Source organism: Ambystoma mexicanum, chromosome 6p (genome assembly GCF_040938575.1).
Source record: "Ambystoma mexicanum isolate Mex_15411 chromosome 6p, UKY_AmexF1_1, whole genome shotgun sequence".
Taxonomy (NCBI): domain Eukaryota; kingdom Metazoa; phylum Chordata; class Amphibia; order Caudata; family Ambystomatidae; genus Ambystoma; species Ambystoma mexicanum.
In genome coordinates, this window is record NC_090935.1 from 246,040,043 (window position 1) to 246,063,260 (window position 23,218).

General features: G+C 45.8%; 1 protein-coding gene across 2 annotated transcripts in view; it reads right to left on the reverse strand.

The window, feature by feature from the left end:
* DYM (dymeclin) overlaps positions 1-23,218 on the reverse strand; it is a 1,763,009-nt gene that overhangs the window by 270,509 nt on the left and 1,469,282 nt on the right. For both annotated transcript variants that reach the window (XM_069626954.1, XM_069626953.1), the window contains one exon: positions 18,124-18,306. In XM_069626954.1, coding sequence (XP_069483055.1) covers positions 18,124-18,306 — 183 coding nt within the window. The remainder of the gene's footprint in view (positions 1-18,123; positions 18,307-23,218) is intronic.

The window sequence follows — 23,218 nt, forward strand, 5'->3', positions numbered from 1 at the left end:
CATAACAAGAACTGCGAGTTGACATTTACTTGAAGTGAATCCTGACACCTTGTGGAACTTTACTCCCCGAGTGTCTGAAACTTTGGGAAGGGACCTATGTGAGAAGCTCCAGAAAGACACTATCATATGATTTTGGAACACTTATTTAGTTTGAACATTCCAGTACATTGTTAGTATTAGTGGTAAGGTCAAGTATAGGTTGGGACACAGACGACATTTTACTTTGGACATTTAGACATAGACTGGCCTTAGATACATCAGTTGAGGCAAGCCCCCTCTTAGAGTTAGGGCAAGCTAGGCGTTACTCCCATCCTGCAGTTTTAAATAAAGGTTTTCCAACTGGATCCCTTGTGTCTGTGTCTAACTGTTGAAAACATGTCTGTGTCACACATCGTGGTGACGGAAGGGGGGACCCTGGATGGGCTCCTGCAGCAGTATTCGAGAGAGAGACTAGCCATCAAAGACTTCTTCTTACTCCCACATCGGTTTGTGGCTTTGGTGCCATTTTCTCAGCACCTGGAGCGAATGATCACCGCCAATTGGAATCTTCTTCTGGGTCCTGAACTCTGGTGAGGGGACTCTGAGGAGAGGATTTGTGCTTCTGGAGGTCCACAAGGATGCCACCGAAGTTCCAGTGAGATTCGTCAATGGCAAGATGATGTTCTTCAAGGTGGTCAAGGTATCCTGGGTATTGGATTTCTGCACCCCTGGAAGGACGCAGGATGTTGAAGGGTGGCTCAAATTAAAGAGTGTATTGAGGCTGGTTATGCCCACCAACCCAGAGGAGGAAATCGTCCTTGGCGGAGCAGTGGTACTACAGCAGGGCTTCTGCGGTTAAGGTGCTGTAGGCATGTCTGGTCGCCTTCTTCAGAGCTTCAGTTCCAGTCGTCGACTCTGCCTCTGCCTTCTGTCCCAAAATCCTGCCTTTTATGCAGGAACCCATTCATTCAGTCCTATGGACATGTCAATCACCTAGGGGGGTGTTTTTCCAGGACAGCCAGCTGCCCAGCTCAAACTGGTTCCAGCCAGGCATACCGGCAGACAAAAGCCAGTGACGTTTCGCGCTCCTTCCTCATATCCACCCTCAGCAGACACACTGGAACCTTGGCGAGCTTCACAAAGAGATCCCACCAAAGGCAAAACTCAGATGACTCACCCCCACCTGCAATGGTAGAAGAAGGGCCAAGAAGGAAACCACAAACTGAAAATGGTGATAAAAGATAATTGGGGATATTATGGGAAAATGGGCACCCATGGGTGCTGTACTGCATCTGTGAAACCAGCATGTGCTAACATAAAAATGGTTAAAAAAAAGGTATTCACTGCCACCAGCATTTAGTTTTATCTGTTACTGTAACTATAAAAGTTACAGGAGCAGAAGGAAAGGAGTTACAGCATAGCCCCTCAGCTCTCCACATAAGGTGGGGTGTGCTGATCCCACAAAAAGAATGGTAAGTAAGATAAAAGTATCCTGCTATCCTTGAGAACAGTAGGTCTCAGGAAAAAGTAATAAAAACAGCAAAGGAAGCCCATGGGACTTCCCAGCAACACTGCACAAAGGGTGCTCTGTACTGCAACAATTTATTACAGATGCCTTTAGTGAACTACATGGAGGAAAGCATTACTCCATTAAAAGTAAAAGTACTACAGTGCAGAAAATTAGGGTTCCCATCTCAGAGCAAAAAGAATGAGTGAGTGGTAAAAAGTCCAGCAAATGTTCCAGGGGTCTCCAGTTGAGGGGAATTGGCACTTCTCCCTAACAGTTAGCCATCCATCCATAGACACTTGGAACATGAAACACTGGCTGCAAGACATGGACTCTCATCCAAGGCAGACCCCTCCAAGACCACTGAGCAGCCAAGGAGAAACAGACACAGAAGTACTAATGCCATTCCAACAGTAGCTATTTACTGAAATAAGAAACTATCCTCACTATTAGAACAGAGTATGGATCTTGAAAGCCTAAAGTGGTATCATCCCTTTGTGATTTTAAATAGTCGCCCAAAGAGCCAGCACAGATTGTGCAACCAGGTGCTCAAAGCAATGAGCAAATAGTGTTTCAGCTGAAAAGCCTTTCAGCATAACAGAAAGATTGAAGATAAACATGAACCATCTGGGAGGCCTAGCCCATGCAACCCTGAAATGCCTCGCCATCAGCTCACTAGAAAACAATATCTTGTGCCATATCTGCAGAGAAAACTGGGCTGCTCCAAGCACAACTAAAATCAGCTAGCCAATCTGCAGAAAAAGAAAAAAAGGCCAGATGGGCAAGGCAGATGACATTTGGGATCTGGGATTGGGAAGAGGTCTGGAGAAGACATGGTAAAAATGCAGCATCAGCAAAGGCTAGGGATCGGGTAGAGTAAAAAAAAAGAAAACGGCAGCCTAGCCTTCCACCAACCGAAAGAAAATTCACTAGGGCTTAGGGCATACGTAGACAGAGATTCAGCAAGGCCTTGAATTGTGACAAGTACTGTGGCAATTACTACTGCCCCGAGTAGCCATCACACAGAGTGCTTGGGGCAGCTACTCGAGTAATACAAAACGCTCCCATCAAAACAGAGGATGTGCCAGCAAAAATAGAAAGAGCTGTCTATGTTCACAGAAGCAGGGACTCAGGATTGCAGATGAGACTGGACTTGCATATGATCACTCTGCTCAGGAAGGTACACACATCACTCTCCATTAGCTCGGCAGTCAGTAAGGCCCGCATCCTTCCCATATTATTAAAGGAAAAACATGACAAATGTTGCTTCCGACAAAAATAATGCAGGCAACTGCGTATGATATGATATGATATGATATGGTATTTGTAACGCGCCTATACACAAGTGTTTCAAGGCGCGACATGAAGAGGGTCAAGGATGATCAAGAGAGAAAAATTAAAGGCAAGAGTAAATGAAAAATCAGGTTACGGGTAGGTGCAGGAGGAGAGAAAAAGGAGTAGGTACAAGGAAAAGGACAACACTAGTGGATAACAAAGATTAACAGTTATGGGATCAGCAAAAGGAAACAGACATGAAGCAGGCAAAGGATGAAAAAGGGCAGAAAAATAAGACCGACGTATAGCAAAAAAGCAAGGGCTCCTCATTGGGTCATAAAACCAAAATCAGTGAAAAATGGCACCAAAAGTGTTTTGTATTCATACACAGCAGTCAGTATAGCTGCACAAACTCGCCAAACGTCCTAGAATTCATCTAAGCTGGTGGAGTCAAAGCTAAGGCTAGCTACATCCACGCACATGGGCTGCAAAATACTGAAAACACAGCCCACATCCCAGCAAAAGTATTGGATATTGGTGGGGTGACACAGAAACTGTTTTGAAAAGACATGAGCCACTGACCATTATCTAAAAGCATAAGGCCAACTCCCAAACATTAAAGTCATGACCCAGAAATAGAGGCATGTTTCAGGTAACCCACCTGAAACAAACATTATTGGAATATAATGAAAGGAATAAAGCTTAATTACAACAAAAATAAATCTAAGAGTAAATCTAGCAAAAAAGATTTTAGTTGTGTAACTGTGTGGTGGTAGGTACAATAGTAGTGAATACAGGGGATTAGCTCCTTGGGCATCATCACCAGAGGTGACATACAGAGTCCACAGTGGAGACCACTACTCTTACAATGCCACCTCTAATCAATTCCCTTATCAGAGAGGCCTCTTCACAATACATCACTAAATACAGGTAGAACCAATACAAGCTGTTCCTAAGAAGAGGAGGAAGAACGATGACTAACATAGAGGCAGAGTATCCACCAGAAAAGAAAAAAAAAAACATTATGATGTTAAGTAAACCGTTCTTCTAAGGAATGCTACTTCCCAGATCTCCATCTAGAAAAGAAGTAATTAGTCAGAAGTGGCAGGACTAAAAGGGAGGAAAGTAAACCATAAAGCAAGAAATTGCTGGAGAATGGCATAGTCAAATCTGATTTGCAGTAGTGTGTGTGGCTTTGTGGAGTTTATGAAGGAGGAAGAGGTGCACTATGGGATTAAAAGGAATACCAATACAGGGTGTGCGATCATGCATATGCATATTCTAAGTCAGGGAGGCAGACCAGATGCAATCAACACCCCATAAGTGCCTGGATGTTCATGGCAAGCAGTTTCTTAACATTTTTATTTAGCTTGCACTTCACCCACCTTTCCCCTGAGTCACTGGCCACAGCAGGTATCTTGCCACAAAGGAAAGTAAGCTTTGGGAGCCTTTCAAAGAAAGATTCAGGGTGTTCCAGCTGTTTAGCTGAGGTTCTTGAAACAGTACCATGGTATAGGCACTCCATAAGGCTTAACAGATCTACTTGCAGTCAAGAAGCCCATTATGTGCATGACACATTTATGAATAAAGGGCATGGGGTAACAGGGGCATGAACAACAGTAAACCAGAATGATGTTTCTTGCTGAGCTTTACCAAACACCATAAAGGATATGGTAGGCTAAAGGTATAAAAACACTTCTACCTGAAAGTTGTAGTAGACTACGTCATTTCAGCTAAGCCACAAATGCCATAGTACAAGCCAGCAGCAATCCTTGGACGTTAATCTCCAATTTACAGCCACAGAGCAATGTATTACTCGCATGCAAATTAGCACATAATTGTAGGGACATTTATGCGAAAGTAAACATGTACAACAAAACTCTACATTTAATAATTAACTTGCCAGCGCACAGCGTTTGAAAAAGACACGTGCGAGGGAATGTGCAATGTTAGCAGCCCACTCATAATCAGAATATATGTTAAAAGTAAAAAAGACAGGACCAAAAACGAATGTTTTCACATGGAAGAATCCAGCAACCTTTTGTTAATTGGATAACTGTCCAATCTGAGATGTAAAGCACAGGCGTTTGGTAAGGAAAGGAAAAACCGAATTGGGACTTGCATTTTGTAGATTGTCCATTACACAGGACTGGGAATCAGCTTTGTATAAAGAAACCTACTGAAATATCATAAATATAAGCCTTGGGCAGAAATCCGAATGCAGAGAAAAAGTTAAAATCTTCTATTTGAGATGACAATTGCAAAATAGAATAATGCGACTTTAAAGGCTGAATGTGAATGACACCTTAAGCCAGGCATGGACAACCAAATGACATTCATCCCCAATCAAGCTGCAGGAAGCGGGATGTCTTGCTTTCCCAAGAGAAAATTGTGAAGACTGGGCTTAGAAGCTCACCATACAGCCATTTGACCTTGCTTGGATCCTGATTCACAGAGACATGACTAGGTAATACAAAGTCTGCCCATTTACATCTGCTGCAAAGTCTATCCAAAAATACCCTAAACATACAAAAAATTGTCTTGCAGCAGCATGTCCCTCTCAAACAATGTAATGTTTAATCAGCCAGGAAACTCCAGAACGAAACACCTCGCACCTTCGAAGACTAGGATTCTGACTGAAGTGGTACTTCCATATACACTGATATCTGGCAACAGGTCGGCTTAGCAGCTATATAAACATTGCTCCTCTGTGCTTTCTGCTTCAGTGCCACTTGTTTCTTTGGATATGGCAGCGTGTTTTTCTCTTAGCATCAATTTCTCCCCTCCTATCCAAAAGCTAGGGTAAATCGGGCCAACTTTCTGTTTTTATTAGTTAGATGACCTCCTTCAAAGGGTGGGACCACACCTGATTTAGTTCCTTTTAAATGGCATGGTTTATGTTCGCACCATTGTAGGCACATGTCTTGTTCACTCCCTGGTAGGTGATGTTTTTACATTGTTGCTTAATGTTTTTTTGACCCATTCATTAAATGGTGGTTGTTTTTATTGCAACCTCCATTTATATTTGTTCTAGATATGTCGTAGTGTGTCATTTTTCTTTGTTTCTTGAAGGGTCATTCTATCTTGGTCCTGAGGAAGCAGAGACATTAAGTACATCTGCCGAAATGTATTATTGGTCTAGCGATCTGTATACACTATTCACAGTGTTTAGTCATAGGTAGACACCTTTAGCATACGATTACTTGGTCTCTTAATTATTACAGGGAAAACCTAGGGGTTGACCCACTTTTCATATGTACGATGATCACAGTAAGCACCGAAGATGGTACCATAATCTCTTTGGCATTTAGTTGACTTTGGAGCACCTGCACATTTATGACCAACCCACATTAATGACTTGTAATAGAAGTTAGGGGAATTGCAGAGATTAACAAGTTACTCTCTTACCTGGTTCTTTCGATGGGATGGTCCGACGACGTATTCCATATCTATGACAGTAATCACCACAGTCGTGCTGCTTCGCAAAATCTTTCGGCGTCTGCGTCCTGCGTCGTTGACGTCAATACCCTACCCTCGAGGACCTCCTCCGACGGCAGACTTCACTGGATGTTATAAGTAGGATGCACGCCACCCGTAGCCTCAGTTGTAGTTTTTTCCCAGAACGTGTGGCACCAGTCTTCTGCCAGTCTGACCACACAAAGCCTTGCGGAAACGTAAGCTGCAATCACATAAGAAATTCTGTAGCGAGGAAGGCAGGGAGGGAGCGATATGGAATACGTCGTCGGACCATCCCATCGAAAGAACGTTACCAGGTAAGAGAGTAACTTGTTCTTCGAGGGGATTGGGTCCTCCAACGTTTTCCACATCTATGACAGACTCTCAAAGCAGTACCAACGCAAGGAAGTGGGAAAATAATTTAGAATACAGAAATTTAGAAGGCCCAATCAAATTGCAGAGTAAAGGACCGCCTTGCCACAGGCCAGATCATGCCCCCGGATAGAATCAAGGGACTAGTGACGTACAAAAGTATGGACCGAAGCCAAGGTAGCTGCATCACAGATGTTACGAATAGGAACACCCCTCTGTAGGGCAGTAGAGGCCGCCATACCCCTGGTAGAAGGGGCCCGTAAGCCAACCGGTGGGTCCTTAACCGTCAAGCGGTAACATTCAGAAATTGACAGAATAATCCAGCGAGACAAAGTCTGCTTAGTTACCGCTTGTCCCACACGCTTTCCAGCGTAACCAATAAAGAGTTGATCGTCCACTCTGACCCGGGACATGCGTGAAATATAAAAGCTTAAAGCTCTCCTAGGATCGTGCCTATGGAGCCTCTCCTCTTCCTTAACAGGATGCGGAGGAGAATAAAATGCCAGAAGAATAACTTTCTGGCCTAAATGAAATTTCGACTCCACCTTCGGAAGAAAGGAAGGACGAACTCTAAGGACAACCCTGTCCTTCTGAAACACAGTGAAGGGTGGCTTAACTGAAAGTGCCTGTAACTTACTCACTCTGCGAGCGGAAGTGATCACAACTAAAAACACAGTTTTAAGGGTTAACAGTCTCAAAGGACAAGAATGCAAAGGCTCAAAGGGAGCACCCATTAGAAACTTGAGAACAAGGTTCAGATCCCAACCGGGCACCTGGAAAGGTGATGGAGGAAACACATTAGTGAGCCCTTTCAAAAACTGAGAAATTAAAAGGGATTTTAAAATAAGAACACTCCTCAGACGAGCGCTAAAATATAGACAGCGCCGCCAGGTAACCTTTGATGGTACCCACTTGCAGGCCCCTGTGGGCCAAAGAAAGCAAAAAAGACAGAACCATAGGAATGTCACATGAAAAAGGATCCACATTCATAACCCTGCACCAGTCGCAGAACTTTCTCCAACGGCAACGGTACAGGGACTTTGTTGCGGGCCTTCTGGCCGATAGCAACACCTCCATCACGTCTTCAGGGAGGTCCCAATCCTTATACCTCAACCTTTCAGAAACCAAGCGTGAAGGTTGAGGGATCTGACCTCTGGATGGAGAACCTGACCCCCCTCCCGTGAGAGAAGATCGTCTCAGTAGAGAAGACGACGTGGAGGGCAGATGGACAAGTCCGGAAGGTCCGGGTACCACATCCTCCGGGCCCATGCCAGAGCAATGAGGATCATCCAGGAACCGAACCTCCGTAACCTCTGCAGCACTTGCGGAATGACGGGGACTGAAGGAAACGCGTACAGCAGTGGGAATGACCACTCCACCACGAACGCGTCTCCTAAGGCTCCTCTTGGAGGAAATTCCTGCGAGCAGAACCTTTCGCACTTCCGGTTGACATTGGAGGCGAAGAGATCCACCTGAGGGGTCCCCCAAAGGGCGAAGATCTACAGGAGAATCTCCTGAGCCAGCTCCATCTGAGAGATCGTGCTCTGCCTGCTCAGAGCGTCCGCCGTCTTGTTTTTGTCTCCGGCCAGATGAACTGCTGAGATCGAAATTTCCTGCTGGATGGCCCAGAACCAGAGCTGCATCGCCTCCCTGCACAGAGGAAGTGACCCTGCCCCCCCCTTTACCTGGCCACTGTGTTGTCCGTCAGAATCAGGACATTCTTTCCTCGCACAGCCTTCAGAAAAGCCTTCAGGGCATGCCTGACGGCCCTCAGCTCCAACAGATTGATATGGAGTCTGGACTCCGACGGAGACCAACGACCGCTGACTGTCAACTCATTGGCATGAGCTCCCCATCCCGTGAGGGATGCGTCCGTCAAGATCGTCACCTCCGGCCAGGGTAGCCAAAATGGAGCCCCCTTCATCAGATTGCCTTCAGCGGCCCACCACAGAAGGTTTTGGGCGACCGAGGGCGGCACCTAAACGGGGTTCGACATCCTGCCGGAGGACTGAGACCACTGGAGCTTGAGTGCCCATTGCAAAGATCTCATCCGCAACCTCGCCTCTGGCACTAGAAGAATGCAGGATGCCATGAGGCCGAGCAATCTCAAGAACTCGAACGCAGGGAGACTCTGGGCATGTTGGAACTTGTGCACCATCTGCTGAATGTGATGAGCCCTCACCTGGGGAGGAAAACACTGCCCCAGGGACGTGTCGAGCACTGCTCCGATGTACTGGAGCCTCTGAGTTGGTGTCAAGTGGGACTTCTTTATGTTGAGGGAGAAGCCCAGCGTGTGGAGGGAGTGGCAGGTGACTGACAGATGATCCAGGACTTGCTCGGGAGAGCGCGCCCTGATCAACCAATTGTCCAGGTAGGGGTAGACGTGAATCCCCCCTTTCCTGAGATACGCTGCCACCACCACCATGAGCTTGGTGAAAACCCTCGGGCGGAGGTCAATTCGAATGGCAGGACCCAAAACTGAAAGTGCGAGTTGCCAACCGCGAACCTCAGGTACTTCTGCTCGGGATGGATCGGCACATGAAAATAAGCGTGCTTGAGGTCGAGAGACACTAACCAGTCCTGAAGTTGAAGGGCCTGGAGGACTTGAGAGAGAGAGCAACCATCCTGAACTTGTCCTTCCTGAGGAGTTTGTTCAAACCGTGCAAGTCCATGATGGGTCTCAACCCCCTGTCTTCGTTCGAAATAAAAAAGATAAGGGGAATACCATCCCTTGTTCTGCTCCGCTACAGGCACCAGTTCTATGGCGCCTTTCTCCAGCAGGGATTGAATTTCCTGCGCAAGGAGCGGATCCGGACTCTTCAAAGAGAGATTCCCTGGTGGATTGTCGTGAGGCCTCTGCCGGAAAGGAAGACAGTAGCCGTGGGCTATGATCTCCAGAACCCATACATCTGAAGTAATGGCACGCCATTCTACAAGATGCTGCGCCAGCCTTCCCCCAACCGGTGAAGCATGAGCCTCATGACTGAGCAGAAGCGGCTGCGGCGTTGTCTGAGGGCAAAGAGGCAACTGCTTGCGCGGCCTTGGCACCTCGAGTACCTTGTTTTCCACCTCTGGCACTCCTACGGTTGCCCCTTTGACTTGCAGCTCCTCTCGCTTTACTAAGGGATAAGTAATAACAAAAGGAACTTCCCCTCCATTGCTGTCCCCTAGGACGAAAAGGCGGAGGTTGGCAGACTGTAGCGCCCAACGACTTCGCTGCAGCTTTTGAGGTCTGCAACCTCTCAAGACTCTCTTCAGCCTTGCTGCCAAAAAGATGTTCACCATCAAAGGGCATATCAAGGAGCCTGGCTTGCACATCAGGAGCAAACCCTGACTTCCTCAACCACGCAAACCTGCGTATTACGGTGCTCACCGCCATGGACCGGCTGACACAGTCTGCCATGTCCAACCCCGACTGAACGGACTCACACATGGCATCCTTGCAATCCTGAATAATAGCAAGAAAACCATCCCGTTTCGTCCCCTTCGGGAATATGTTCAGCCGCTAAGGAAATACAGTTCCACAGAGTGTGCGTGAAACGTGACATGGCACATACGGAGTTGGCCGCCTGAAGAGCCTTACCCCCTGAAGAAAACACTTTCTTCACCCAGCCATCAAAACGCTTGTCGTCCCTATCAGGAGGGATGGTAGGATACGACGCCTGCTTAGCTGGGGCCGTAGCCGCCTGCACCACCAAACTCTCCGGAGTGGGGTGCGTGGTCAAGTAGCAGGGGTCACTACTGGCTGTGCGTTATTTTCGCGGCAAAGACTTGCCCACTTCCGGGAGACTCTGCGGAGCAGTCCAAGCCGCTGCCACCCTTCTCTGCATAGCCATATGGAATGGCAGTACCAGGTCAGTGGGTGGACCTTGGTCGCGGATATCCGTCAAGTCATCCTGCACAAAATCAACTGGGGGCGCCGACCACCCCAAGTAGTCGGTGACCCTCGACATAAGGCGCTGGTACGATGACTCGGTATGGGTGCCAGGCTCAGGCCTACAGAACTCCACCTCTGGAGAGGTGTCCAGACCACTGGCATCATGCAGTGACTGACACAGGTCCTCTATCCGGCTATGACCAGAAAGAATCTCATCTGGTACCGTGTCAGGAACCAACCCATCTTCAGAACCCTCTTCCACTTCGGAAATATAATCCATAGGCTGGAAAGTGGGCACTGAATAAGGGAGAAAGACATGTTTTGCCTTGGCCAGAGCCTTTCTAGGGGGTTCCCCCGTGCTACGGGGTACCTCCGTCACAAAAGCCTCGAAAAGGCGTTGAGGGCGATGAGTGAAACGGTGTTGACGTCGAGTGAATCGGCGGCGATGTCGAGCGTGGCGCCGACAGCATTGACGGCTTTGACACAGGCCTCGAGGGCGGAGCCCCGAGCGTGTCCTTCGACAGCCTGGGCGTCAATGACTTCCTCGGAGGCGGAGCCTCGAGAGAGTCCGTCGATGACCTCGGGGCCACCGGCGTCGACTTCCTCGAAGACTTCACAGGTGGACACGGGCTCGCGCGTCGAGGACCGGGACCTGGAACAGGCATGACTAGAACAATTCCCCTTGTCCGAGCGGGACCTCTCCCGCGAATCGTGCCGACCACCCGAGCCCGAAGGCGTACGAGCGGTGTCTCTAGTCCGATCACGACCGACCCCACTCAGGAGCGCGGATGGACCAGTGCCCTTTGATTCGAGAATCGCTAGAATTTTCTTACCGAAGGAAGCCCATTCCTCTGGCGTTGCATGCTTGGTGGGATAAGCGACCCGCCGACGGGCGGAGTCCTCGGATGAGGACGGGGAAGGCGACTGATAACAGCGCTTCCGGGAGTGCCTCGAAGAGGCAGAGGAGTGGCGGGACCCACCCCGGGACAGAGACCACCTAGGCTTACGACTACGATGCGGAGAGTCGCCCCTTGAATCATCCGTTGAAAGCCCAGGGGACCTCGCCTTCCGGGGCTTGGACACCTTACCAACCGACAGCTTCTTCTTACGTTCCTGCAAGGCCTTGGACGTAAGCGACTGGCAGTCGACACGATCATCCGTGTCGTGGGCCTCCCCGAGGCACCAGAGGCAGGCATCATGCGAGTTCGTCACCGACATCTTGGACCCGCAGTCCCCACACTTCTTGAAGCCCGGACGCGGGGTGGAAGAAGAGGAAGACATCCCGATAATACTTCACAAACGAACAGGTTCGAAGAACCGAAAGAACAGAAACTCCAAAGAGTCGAGCCGTGCCGAGATCTCCGAAAGGAACATGTTTGCGGAAAAAACGGAACTGAGGCTACGGGCGTCGTGCGTCCTACTTATAACATCCAGTGACGTCGGAGGAGGTCCTCGAGGGCGGCGTATCGACGTCATCGGCGCAGGACGCAGACGCCGAAATATTTTCCGAAGCAGCACAGCTGTGGTGATTACTGTCATAGATATGGAATACGTCGGAGGACCCAATCCCCTCGAAATTTACATCATTGTTGAACACCAGAGAATAGGCTGAGAGTTAGGAACTTAACCCGATCTCAGTAAAATCTTTCCCATCCCCCGTTTTGAAATTATAATCTCTGCAAATTAGAGAAGCCTGTTAACCAGAGGGGAATCCTATAAGATACCAAGAATGTAGGCAGAATAAGGCACCACTCCCAGAAGAACCATCTATGGCAGGGCATTTATTGATTTGCACTTAATTTATATGCCTATATTATAAAAAAAAAAAAATAAAGGGAACATCTTTTGAAGCAATACTGACACTTATCAGGAGACATAGCATTAACTAAAATAAATCTTTATATATAAAGCTGAATGTATGTATGTGTGTATGTTTGTTCGGCTATACAAATCCGCACCGTTGAACCCACTGCTACCAAATTTTGCATGGATTCCTCATTTGTCTGAGGCAAGATTGTAGTCTATGATTGAATGCAAAGAATTCACTCCGTAGACACACTCATTTACTGATGCTCACCCCGATTCACTACAGTAGGTACTAGAAGGAGACAACATTTTGAAAAGTGTCTGACGCTAAATGTTCAATGTGTTGCTTATTCCTTTGAAATTTATTTCTACGGTTTACAGTTCTAAAGTGTTTATTAAAGCATTTTTAAAGGGAATTAAAATAAATTAAAATTATATTTTATCACGCCACTCCAAATATGGGAAAAGGCAAGGTAACAGTTTACTTAAATTCATTCACAAGAAGAGAGCACAATCAATCAATCTTTCTTGGACATTTTCTCAAATGTGCTGAAGCCATTGAGTGACTGAAACATGCCGCACAAAAAACAAACATCTCTTGGAAAAGTTCCAACTGATGCAAAGCGAAAATGAATATCAAGAGCTTCTGAAACACAACAACAAACAGCATCACGACTTGCCGAAAAGAGGACAAGAGCAACATCCTCCAGGGCACATGAGACACCATCAGGACACGGGCAACGTCGGGAACCCCCTACTAGTATAAGATATTTGCCAGGTTACTATAAAGAGATCACTTTGTACCATACCGGATACAAAAAGAGAGGTTCTTTTGTCCTTTAATAATAGGCTTCTTAGTGATATCTTTGCATTGGTTGGACAATTTGGAGACAAGTGAAAAGCCATTGACTTGGATGCAGATAGGGATCCTGGGAGGGCTGAGTGGCCATTCGTCAAGAACATTCTTTTCTGGCAAGGCTTTGGGCTCTTGTTCGCATGATGGTCCTAGTGGTCTAGAATGTAATGTGTAAGCTTATGTCGATGAGACACACTTATACATGCGTAAACCTGTGGAATCAATACAGCTGTTCTTTAATCAAATTATCCATTATTTCATAACATTAGGCTATAAACTGAATGCAGAAATAAGAGCTGCCATGCCACTCCCATTTAATTGTCTTAAAGAGTCTATTTCACATGGCCTGGAGTGGAGGACTAGCCTAACAAAATGTTTGTCTGTTCACTTTTGCAATACCTTTTAGTATACCATCTGTCATACAACTGAGGAAGAAGGAAGGATAATGTTGAAAGATGCAACCCTTTGTGTGTTTAGTTGGAGAGATTAGTCCCACACAAAATAATGGGTGCACCTGTAATCCTGTATTGCCTTTCCTTGCCTCCTGTTCTCATCCCTTACTCATATTGTCATAGTATCAATGCCCTCTGATACAAGTTGCTCTAGAACAACGCTTTCTGGACAATTTGAAAACACCCAAGATTACGAAATGGATTAAATGTTCCCGTTTCGGACTGTAATTAGTGGCCTTTACACTCAAGAAATCTCCTCACTGGTTTGCAAGTGGCAGAGGGATTCTACTGCATGATCTCTTTTCTGGTCTTTATGCTACTTCCACTAGTAAGTAGGGAGAATACCAAATACAATCTGGCTGTGATCAAATACAAGTCACAAGCCCTGCAAAAATTAGCGGACTGCCCATTTGTATGCAACTCCGATGTCTCCCTAGCATCCAAAGTTTGGTGAAGCAAAAAAAAATAAGGATAGGGGACAGCAAATTTTTTCAAGACAGCATTATAAAAATATGATAGTTGACCATCCTAAACTGCAGGGATGGATAAAACAAGGTGGTAATGAGTCTTTCCACCATAGGCAAATGTTTTCTATCATATGATAAACAATGAATCAATTTACTATACATTTTTCAGACACCCGTCTGTTTATGAGGGAATTAATCACACTGTAATGCTTTGTATTCGAAGGCCTGATACAGGTCCTGGAAAGCCCCGAGTGATACCTTTGTGCACCTGCTCCTGGAGTACAAAATTCCAAAAGCGTTTTAATTTGACGTACAAGGCATTTTGCAAATGATATCCCAGTGTGACAGCCCGCTTTCTTTCTCCAACCATTCTTTGGCTCATAGCATTGGTGGCAGATTGTGTGGTGAATTTATAAAATTGTTCAATGTACCAAAAACTCTTGCTATACAAAGTATTAGATCAAACTGAAAAGAGCAATGATTGTCTCCTAAAAACTGATGGAATGGCATATGTAGCATTCAAAAATAAGAACACTGAAGAGAGCTCACAGAAAAGCCTGGCAGCTAAAAAAGTCCAATGTAAAATATATATTACATTTCTTTTCACATCAACAAGTGCCTTTAAACTCTCAACAGGAGTTAATGGATTGCTTTCTACCCAACTTGGTGGCAAATCTAAAAACCCTTGAAAAAGCTTTAAATTAAATAGTGCATGTTGCGATCCATGCTACTGTTCATATAACTTTTATGATTTTTCATCTGGAATGTATACAACTCTATTCATGTGTGCCATATGTGACTTTGTAATATTTCAGAGATACTCACCACACATTCTATGTGGCCAACCCTGTACTTCATTCACATCATTTAAAGATGCTACCTTTTCTTAGGTAAATGAATATCCCATATTTCCTTTTAACAAATCCCTAGTTAAATATTCTTAACATACCTTATATTTACAAGACTAATTAGAAATAGTTATTTAAATTTTTACAGAAATCATGTCAGGATATTCAATCCATAGGCTTCCCTTCCCCATGTTTTCAGCATGGGACAAGGTGGCACACTCTAGATTAGGAAAGTCGCTGGCTTCTCTAGCACAAGGCAGCAGTTCAAAACTTCAACATCATGGCCTTCTGTGCCAAAGTCTCCTTTCATTTCAAAGTCTCTTCTTTCAGAGGGCTTCCTGCAAAAAACAAGCAAAAATGTTCCCTTTTTTTTTATATTTCACATGTATACAATTTTGTAAGGTGATTTACTATTCACCTCGGACCCGCCTCCGCTGGGCTCAGATCCACTTTAACACATTGTTCAATCAGTCTCCCTCCGCCAAGCTCGGACCAATTTATCTACTCTGCCATAAACTTTCTTGACTGTATCAACATCGAAGACTTTCGATTGTGCACAGGATTTTGCTTGAGCCGTCGCAGGACCACTTTGATTCACAATTCTTTGTCTCTCTCTCATGTTTGCCACCTCTGGACCACCTGGATACCTTACTAAGACCTTCGAGTGAGCACACACGCAGTGCCGGACCACTCTGTCAAGGTAACATATCTTGGTTTCAATGTTCAATCAGTCATCTGCAGCTCACCTTTACTCACGTTGGTTATCACACGCGCTTCAAACAATGTTCGTTCCAGCGTGCAACCTTTGCTTCAACACAGACCGGTTTTATACAGTACCACGGCAGCTGCCGATTCTCCCCGTCTTGATTATCGACGTGAGAGGTCCCCGGGTGCCTCCGATACACAATGCAGCATTCTTCAGCCTGGTTTCCTGGTCTTACTCTTTCTATTCTAGAGGTTTCACAAAGTGACTGTTCCTTTTCGAAAGGGTCAAGACAACGTCCCTCCTTGCGACCCCCTTATGTCTTGCCGTCTTTCTTCTCTCGTTAAACTGCCATCTTGGAACTGCTTTTCCTTGTGTGCTTTGCCTTGCTCAGAGTGTGCTCTCATGCTCAGCCTTTTATCCATGTGGGGAAGTGAAATGGAGGTCAGGTGTGTGTGTGTGATGATCAGTAATTGCCTGACCTTGTCTGACCATTATATTGGGACACGTCAGGTACACGGCTCGGTTGTTAGTCTGTTTTTCGTTACAACGGGCTGCCAGTAAGAAAGTGTTTGTGTTGTAAAAGGAGGTGGGGGTAACGTTCCTAAATATCTTACCTGGAGGCATGGGGTAAAGGTGTGACAGGGAAGGGGATACCACGTCTGACCATTCGGTGTCCCACCCCCCGAAGACCACTCATCCAGATGATCCTCTCGCACTGGTCCACCCACAGGAACTGATTCCAAAAGCAATGGCTGTGTCCTGGCCACCTGGATGACAGATCCCCGGGGACTACTAGGTGCTACACCTTCTGGTTCCTCACAGTGGGTTGTCTGTAAGTGAGGCCCCAGGGTGGAGAAAAGAGCCTTGGGTTAAGTGATGGTTTTGAAAGCATCTGGGAAGGGATAGAGTCTGACCTTGTGGGTCATATGATGGGGAAATTGGGAGATGTAATGAAGATTTTAACAGTGAGGAATTAAGGAGGCAAGTAACAAATTGGAAGGTGGATTCGGGCCATACAGTTCCTCAGAAGTAGTGGTAGAGTCCTTTCTTGGTTGAAGAGGTTGTAGTCTGGTTTAGAGTCTAGTATGAAAGGTAATGTTATTCCCACCAAAGGTATGTGAGCCATAACCCCTAAGCAGGATGTATAACAAAATTATTTTCATAGTGAGAGTTGTTTTGGGCAGTTATTATTACACCTATTCACTTAAAAGGGGTGAGTCGGGAAGGAAGCGATGTTCCAATCATATGGGTACAAAGGTTGTGGGTCCATAAGTGGGTGACACAGGAGACCAGCATCCCTTGTAGAGTGACTTTCATTGGCTATTTTAACCTGGTCCGTACACGAGTTAAGGCACAAGGATCAAGTACCTTCTCTATGTGTTAAGCTTGGCACGTTTATCTTTAACCAAAGCCATTAGTTGAAGAGCCACATCTTGAGTGGTTTCCTGAACATCTGGTGGTTCTCTTCCATGTGCAGCTTCTTATGTTGGGAAGCTAGCAGGGAGGATGAAGATCCTTCCTGTCTTTTCCTACTGGAGCTAGGAACTAGTACTAGAGCAGCAGGGCTGGACCTTGGGTCCTAGATGGTGTGCAGTGCTGGAATTTCCCTGTGAAGGTAGCTTGGCCCTTTTCATGGAAGGGACAGTGGGAGATGCACAGGGTTTAGAAAGGTATTCTTCTCTTTGCGGGAAAACCGTGAAGATTGTGCAGTGTTGGGTTGGCGTGTTCAGCCTTTTCATCCTGAGGAGTATTCTGTGAGTTAGAAATGCAGTCTGTCTGTCTTGTTCAGTCTTGTTAGAACTAGTGATTTAATGGCTATATTGCTATGGGTATAAGCAGGGTAAGGCATAATGTGTCCAAGTGCTTGGAGCTGCAAGAGACATCTTTTGGCAATATCACGCTCCTGCCGCTCAAGTGTGAGGCTGTCCATTATGGTTCTGAGGTTCATTACTGAGGAGGATGGTATGGGCATGGGCCAACCTTGATGAAGCAACACTGCAAAGCATGAGTTCTGTTTTGATAGCATTGAACTTTAGTCCATTTGCAGTCATTCCTGGGATACATCACGAGCCCTGCATGTTTTTAGGTCAGAAAAATCTGTTGAAGGATTGTTCTTGAGTTTGTAAATGATTAATGTGTCGTCTGGGGAAAGAATTGATGTCATGAGCTTCAACCAACTGCAAGCTACTATTGAGCCTTTAAGTGACACCAGCTAATAACATGATATCATCCACAGTATCAGTGTTCAGATTCTATATTGTGCTGGAACAAAGGCAGTTAATATGACAGATCACACAAGATACCTTGACGTGTTGTGAAATTAACCAAAGTATGACTTTATCCAGAAGATCTTGGAAACAAACATGAGTATGCTTGAATACCACCTTATTCCAACATTCAGCCACCCTGTTCCCCAAACCCCAGGTTTTCTGTTCCAATGCATTAAGAGTAAACATGTATGCAAAATGGTAGACATGCTTCACAATTACTACAAGGGTATTGCAAATGTCATTTTTACTCACAAGGTCGATGTTTTGCATGATGTCCTGAAAGGAAGGGTGAGATCGAAATTGTTCGAAGAGCTCCCGTTTGTAAAGCAGTGCGTATACCAAGTTCGGGTTATGATGGAGAGAGTTTGTGAGGCAGGAGTTGATAATCTCCAACATCATTCGGATCACTTCTTCAATCACATTTAAGTCTTGTGCCTTTTAAAATACAAATGAGAAAAATTATGTTTTTTTCAACTTTCATTGAACATTACCAACAAATACGAATTTTCAAAATCACCAACATCTCTAGACAAATAGATTTGGATAGAAGAGACATCTCAGCAGATTCTATTTTCTAGAAGCAGCATAGCAGGGCTTTGGGTATACTGTATAAATGGCTATTGTAAAGGCTAGTACCAATTGACTCTCCTTTGCCATTATGTTGACAAAACTGTGAAATTACCTACCCATACGAATCGACCTCTCCCTCCGAAAAGCACTCAAAGCAAGACTATCTACAAGAGCACCACACGATTAGAACCCTACTGAACCCAAAGAATAATTCACAGGGCAGAGCTCTGAATAAGATGACACAAAGGTGCATGAAATTCATCAATCGAGACTCTAGTCAAACCGAGAAAGGTAGCTGCAAGAAACCGGCTAACTGATGAGAAGCAAAGGTGCCAGGACCTTGAAACCGCCTAACTGGTGAGAAGCAAAGGTGGCAGGACCTTGAAACTGCCTAACTGATGAGAAGCAAAGGTTGCAGGACCTTGAAACCGCCTAACTGATGAGAAGCAAAGGTGGCAGGACCTTGAAACCGCCTAACTGATGTGAAGCAAAGGTGGCAGGACCTTGCCCGTATGTCAGTATCCAACACACCAACAGTCACATTCTGAACAGGAATTCTGAGAGAGCCTTCCAAGTTCATCCTGATCCATAGACACATTCTCATTATATCATCTTTCTAAAAGCACAAACAGAATCAGCCCATACAGCGCAGATGTTACGTCCTTCATGTCTTTGGGCTGGCTTTGTATAAATAGATCTGATGTACCAAGCACAAATGGGCCAGAGACTAACAGCCAGTCTCACCTCAGCCCTGCCAACGCACCGGACAGCGGTCAGAGGGGATAAAGTTTGGAAGATATTACCGAAGACAAAAATTGGCCCCGTCGTTGCTACAAGCACTGCACTAACCAAGCACTCAATCACCAGGAAAACATTAACATAGACAAGACAAACCCTCTGTAAAAACACACACGCATGAAACAGCCCCAAGCTTGCCAAGCATCAGCACGTGCAACAAATGCAAACTCATGCAGAGCCTAGCCTTGCGGGTAAGCAGACAACTCCAACAACCATGGTAACCAGCAGAAACCTTCTCTAAGGCAACAGCCCCGGCCCACTGATGAGCAAGACTCACGCATATACCACCGCCACATACGTAAGCAATCCATATTTCTGACTCCACACGCTTCCATTCATACCATTCCATACATTGGTAAGTAAGGACACACAACACAATTCATGCCTTTATTGAGAGCACAGGCGTTCTATCCTGTGTTGCTCTTCTGGTCTCAGATGTAGTAAGATGCGGCGCGGCTGACTCGCAAAGCATTTGGCCATGTTCACCTCGCCATGCTCCCCTATTCATGTTGCACTATGCTGTGGTAAGAGCACTAGGATCCCCTTTGCCACAATAACGAGCTGCTTTTTCATCCTGCACAGCTACTTGCTATGTAATTCTAGGCTGCAATATGACACACAACCCATACTTTTAGGCAACAGCAGCCACTAAACTACCCATACCCCCAGACCAAACATCACAACAGAGGCGTAGACAGGGTAGGCCCTGAGCAGGCAAGGCTCACCGAAAATCTATAAATGCCCACTCAGCAGTGCTGTGTCGGCATTTACAGATGTTAATGTCACTGTGGTAGGACCAACAATGTTAGCTTCAGGGCCCACTTGTTAGACAATCCTGGCTATGCCTCTGCATCACAATACCTGTCAGTCTGCAACCATCATGCGATCTACCGCTGGGAAACGTGAATGCTGCTTCACGGCAGGATGTAACAAGTGTGAATTTCTGTCTGCTACTATGTACTACTTTATCCTGGGCTCGACTGTGCCAAGGTAATGCAGGGTTCTCCACTGTAACGCCGCTCATCTTGACATGCTTGATAGCACCAAGTATCCAAAACTCTGTATCATGTCTTGACTCAATTGCAGTGCTATGGCATGCTGAATGAACTGCTGTGTGGTGTGGATGCAACAACTGACCCAAGACAGGTACGATTACAATGACCAAGGACAAGTTATGTCATGTCCGATTCTTTACTGCATGACTAACATTGAACACTCATCCTCCTTCCAGCCAACCATGAACTCTACAGTAGCATCCTCAACCTATCTGTCTGTAGTCACAACATTTATTTATTTATTGAACGCGCACCTGGCTTCAAGAAGCAACGCAGCGCTTTACAGAGGTATAAATCAATAGAGATACACAACGGAGGACGTTACAGAGGTATACAACCGTACAGATGCATAACTGGCCGCTTTTCAGAGGTACGAGAACACATATACAGCAGGGGGTAGGATACAGAGGGTCACACAGGAGGGATAAAGCTGTACAGGATGGCACAGAAGAGAGGGGCACAGGGGGAGATGTGATGGCCTAGGTGTTGAGGAGGAGAGACTCCTCGAAGTGGTGGGTGTTGGTTCTTTTCTGAATTGTAGGAGTGTGGGGCTGAGTCTGATGCTGATGGAAGGAGGTTCCATAGTCTTGGGCCATAGGCAGAGAAGGCTTCTTTTCTGGTCCTTTCCTTTTTGTAGCAGTGAATTTCAAGTCGTCACCTGTCCTGGCTTCTGGTTGGTTCTATGTTCATTCGTCTACAGATTTGTTTTTGCAGCGTTTTTTGCCAAAAATACTCATCACATTTTTTATTTTATTTTTATTTGGGGGTCTCTCGCCCCAAGCCCCCCTCCCTATTATTTATTTCCTATTCCCCCATCCAATTCTAACTCTTATATGCCCTTAAATCCCCCTATTTTTCAATTCGTTTTTTCAGACCAAAAATGTTGTAAAAATATACAGCAAAACAAACTGGCGATGAATGAATGTCAAACCCTTCTGGTGGTGCACTTTCTGCCGGAGATCCTGAGTTTCTCAGCGAAGTAGCCGAGTGACTTGATGAAGGCCACCTTATAGTTGATGCAGCCAGACATGAAGGTGGTTTGTGCATGCAGTGGGTGCCAGTGAAGGTCTATGAGGGCCGAGATGATGTGGTTGTATCTGCAGAGACCCTAGATGAGGCATGCGGCTGCATGTAGGACATTTCTCATGGGCACAACGGAGAACAATGAGAGGCATTCAATGAGGGCACTGCCACCATGCCGGTGGGATAGGACAGTGCTTGAATGGTGGATCTAAAACTGTCCGTAGGAAGGAAAGGCTTGACTTTCCGCAAGAGGGAGAGCGGGTACCAAGTTTGAGTTTTCTTACCCACGTGTGTCGTGAAGGAGAGGTGTTTGTCTACCTCCCAACTCTTATCAACTCTTGCCCCCCTGCCATACCTCTCCAATACCCTCTATGCAGCCCACAGGCTCTGGATAGCTGAACAGACAGCATTCCTAGAATACCAGAATGCAAACCACAAACTACACTGGAGGCACTGGTAAAACCCAGCCTGCCTCTCACCGCTTATCTAATGGTAACCCTCTGATACAATCCCGCCTGCTCCCATCTATAGCCTCTATGCACTATAGCAAGATCCAGCAAGAAAACACACCCTAACTTACGGAGAATGCTGGGACGTGAATGATGTCCTGGGTTATCCTGTTTCTAGTTATTTTGTTGTGGTGCAGGGTAGAAGCATTGCATGATCACTTTTGCTGTAACATATTGCTTACTTCGCTTGATCTTATTTGTGCAATAAACCCTTAATGAATTATGAAATATTTCTCTTTAGCCTGACTGTCCTCCATCATGTTTTTCGGTTTCTTGCATAGCCCAGCATCCGTGGTGCTATTTAGCCTTCACAAATTTTCCTCTTGTTTTACACCTCTGTAGTTCTACTTTGATCTACCACAGATCTTGTGCGGGCTCCGTTTGAGGGGGTAGACAGACCCGGGAGCAGAAGGCAGCTGAGACCTGTTCTCAAACCGCAGGCCACAGAGCCAAGCTCGACAAGTCCGAGTTACCCTAACATGCATCCAAAGTACTAATTGGGTACCTTTATAACTAGGTAACTGTAGCAATTGTTATTTTGGGAGATCGCTATGCAACAAAATCAATCTTATTGTTTACAATACCCGTTTTTTACCACACAAATATTGCACAAAATATCTACACCACAAAATATGGTTTTTATTATTTCAATAAAAGGAATACTGCTGGCGGTTAGGAGCAGTTGCGGGGGAGTGCCCCTGATGGTGTTTAGACAGAATGCATAAATAAGATGCGCAGGATTGGGCTGGGAGTGGGTGATGTAGTAGAGTGAAGTAGCAGGAAGTTTGGTGAATGGTGGGGTCTCAGGTTAGCCACACACTGTTTTTTGCTATTATTGTTTTGGAACTATGTTTACTCTCCAACGAATTCCAATGAAGTACAATTCCTAGTTGAGCTGTACCTTGTAAAATGTTGTTCAGCCTGCATTCCAACGTATGGAAAAAACACAAAGAACTGTATTTTCTATTTTCTCTACATAATCCTCTATAGATGGCATGGAAGCAACTCTATGCTGTGCAGTGGAGGATACTCCTCTGATTATGTTTCGGGTGTCTGCTGCAGCCATTGGCATGTTGAATTGGTTGGCATTAGATACTGGATTAGAGTCCCAGGGATGGGATGGTCTGGGTTGCTCTTCCTCTGTGCGTCCCCTCCCGGCCACACTTTTAGCTGTACGGGAGATTATCATAGAGCACATATGCTGCTAACACTGTAGTTCGGTTTCTGCTCTTTAAAAGCCTGATGAGTCACTCAACATTCAGCCTTCTGTGGAACAGCAGTGCAGAGATGAACCATCACTAGTTGAAATAGAACATAGACAAGAATGAGATGATGATATTGGTTTCAAACATACATCTTGTGTGATTTGGTTAGGGGGACGCATGTTGTCAT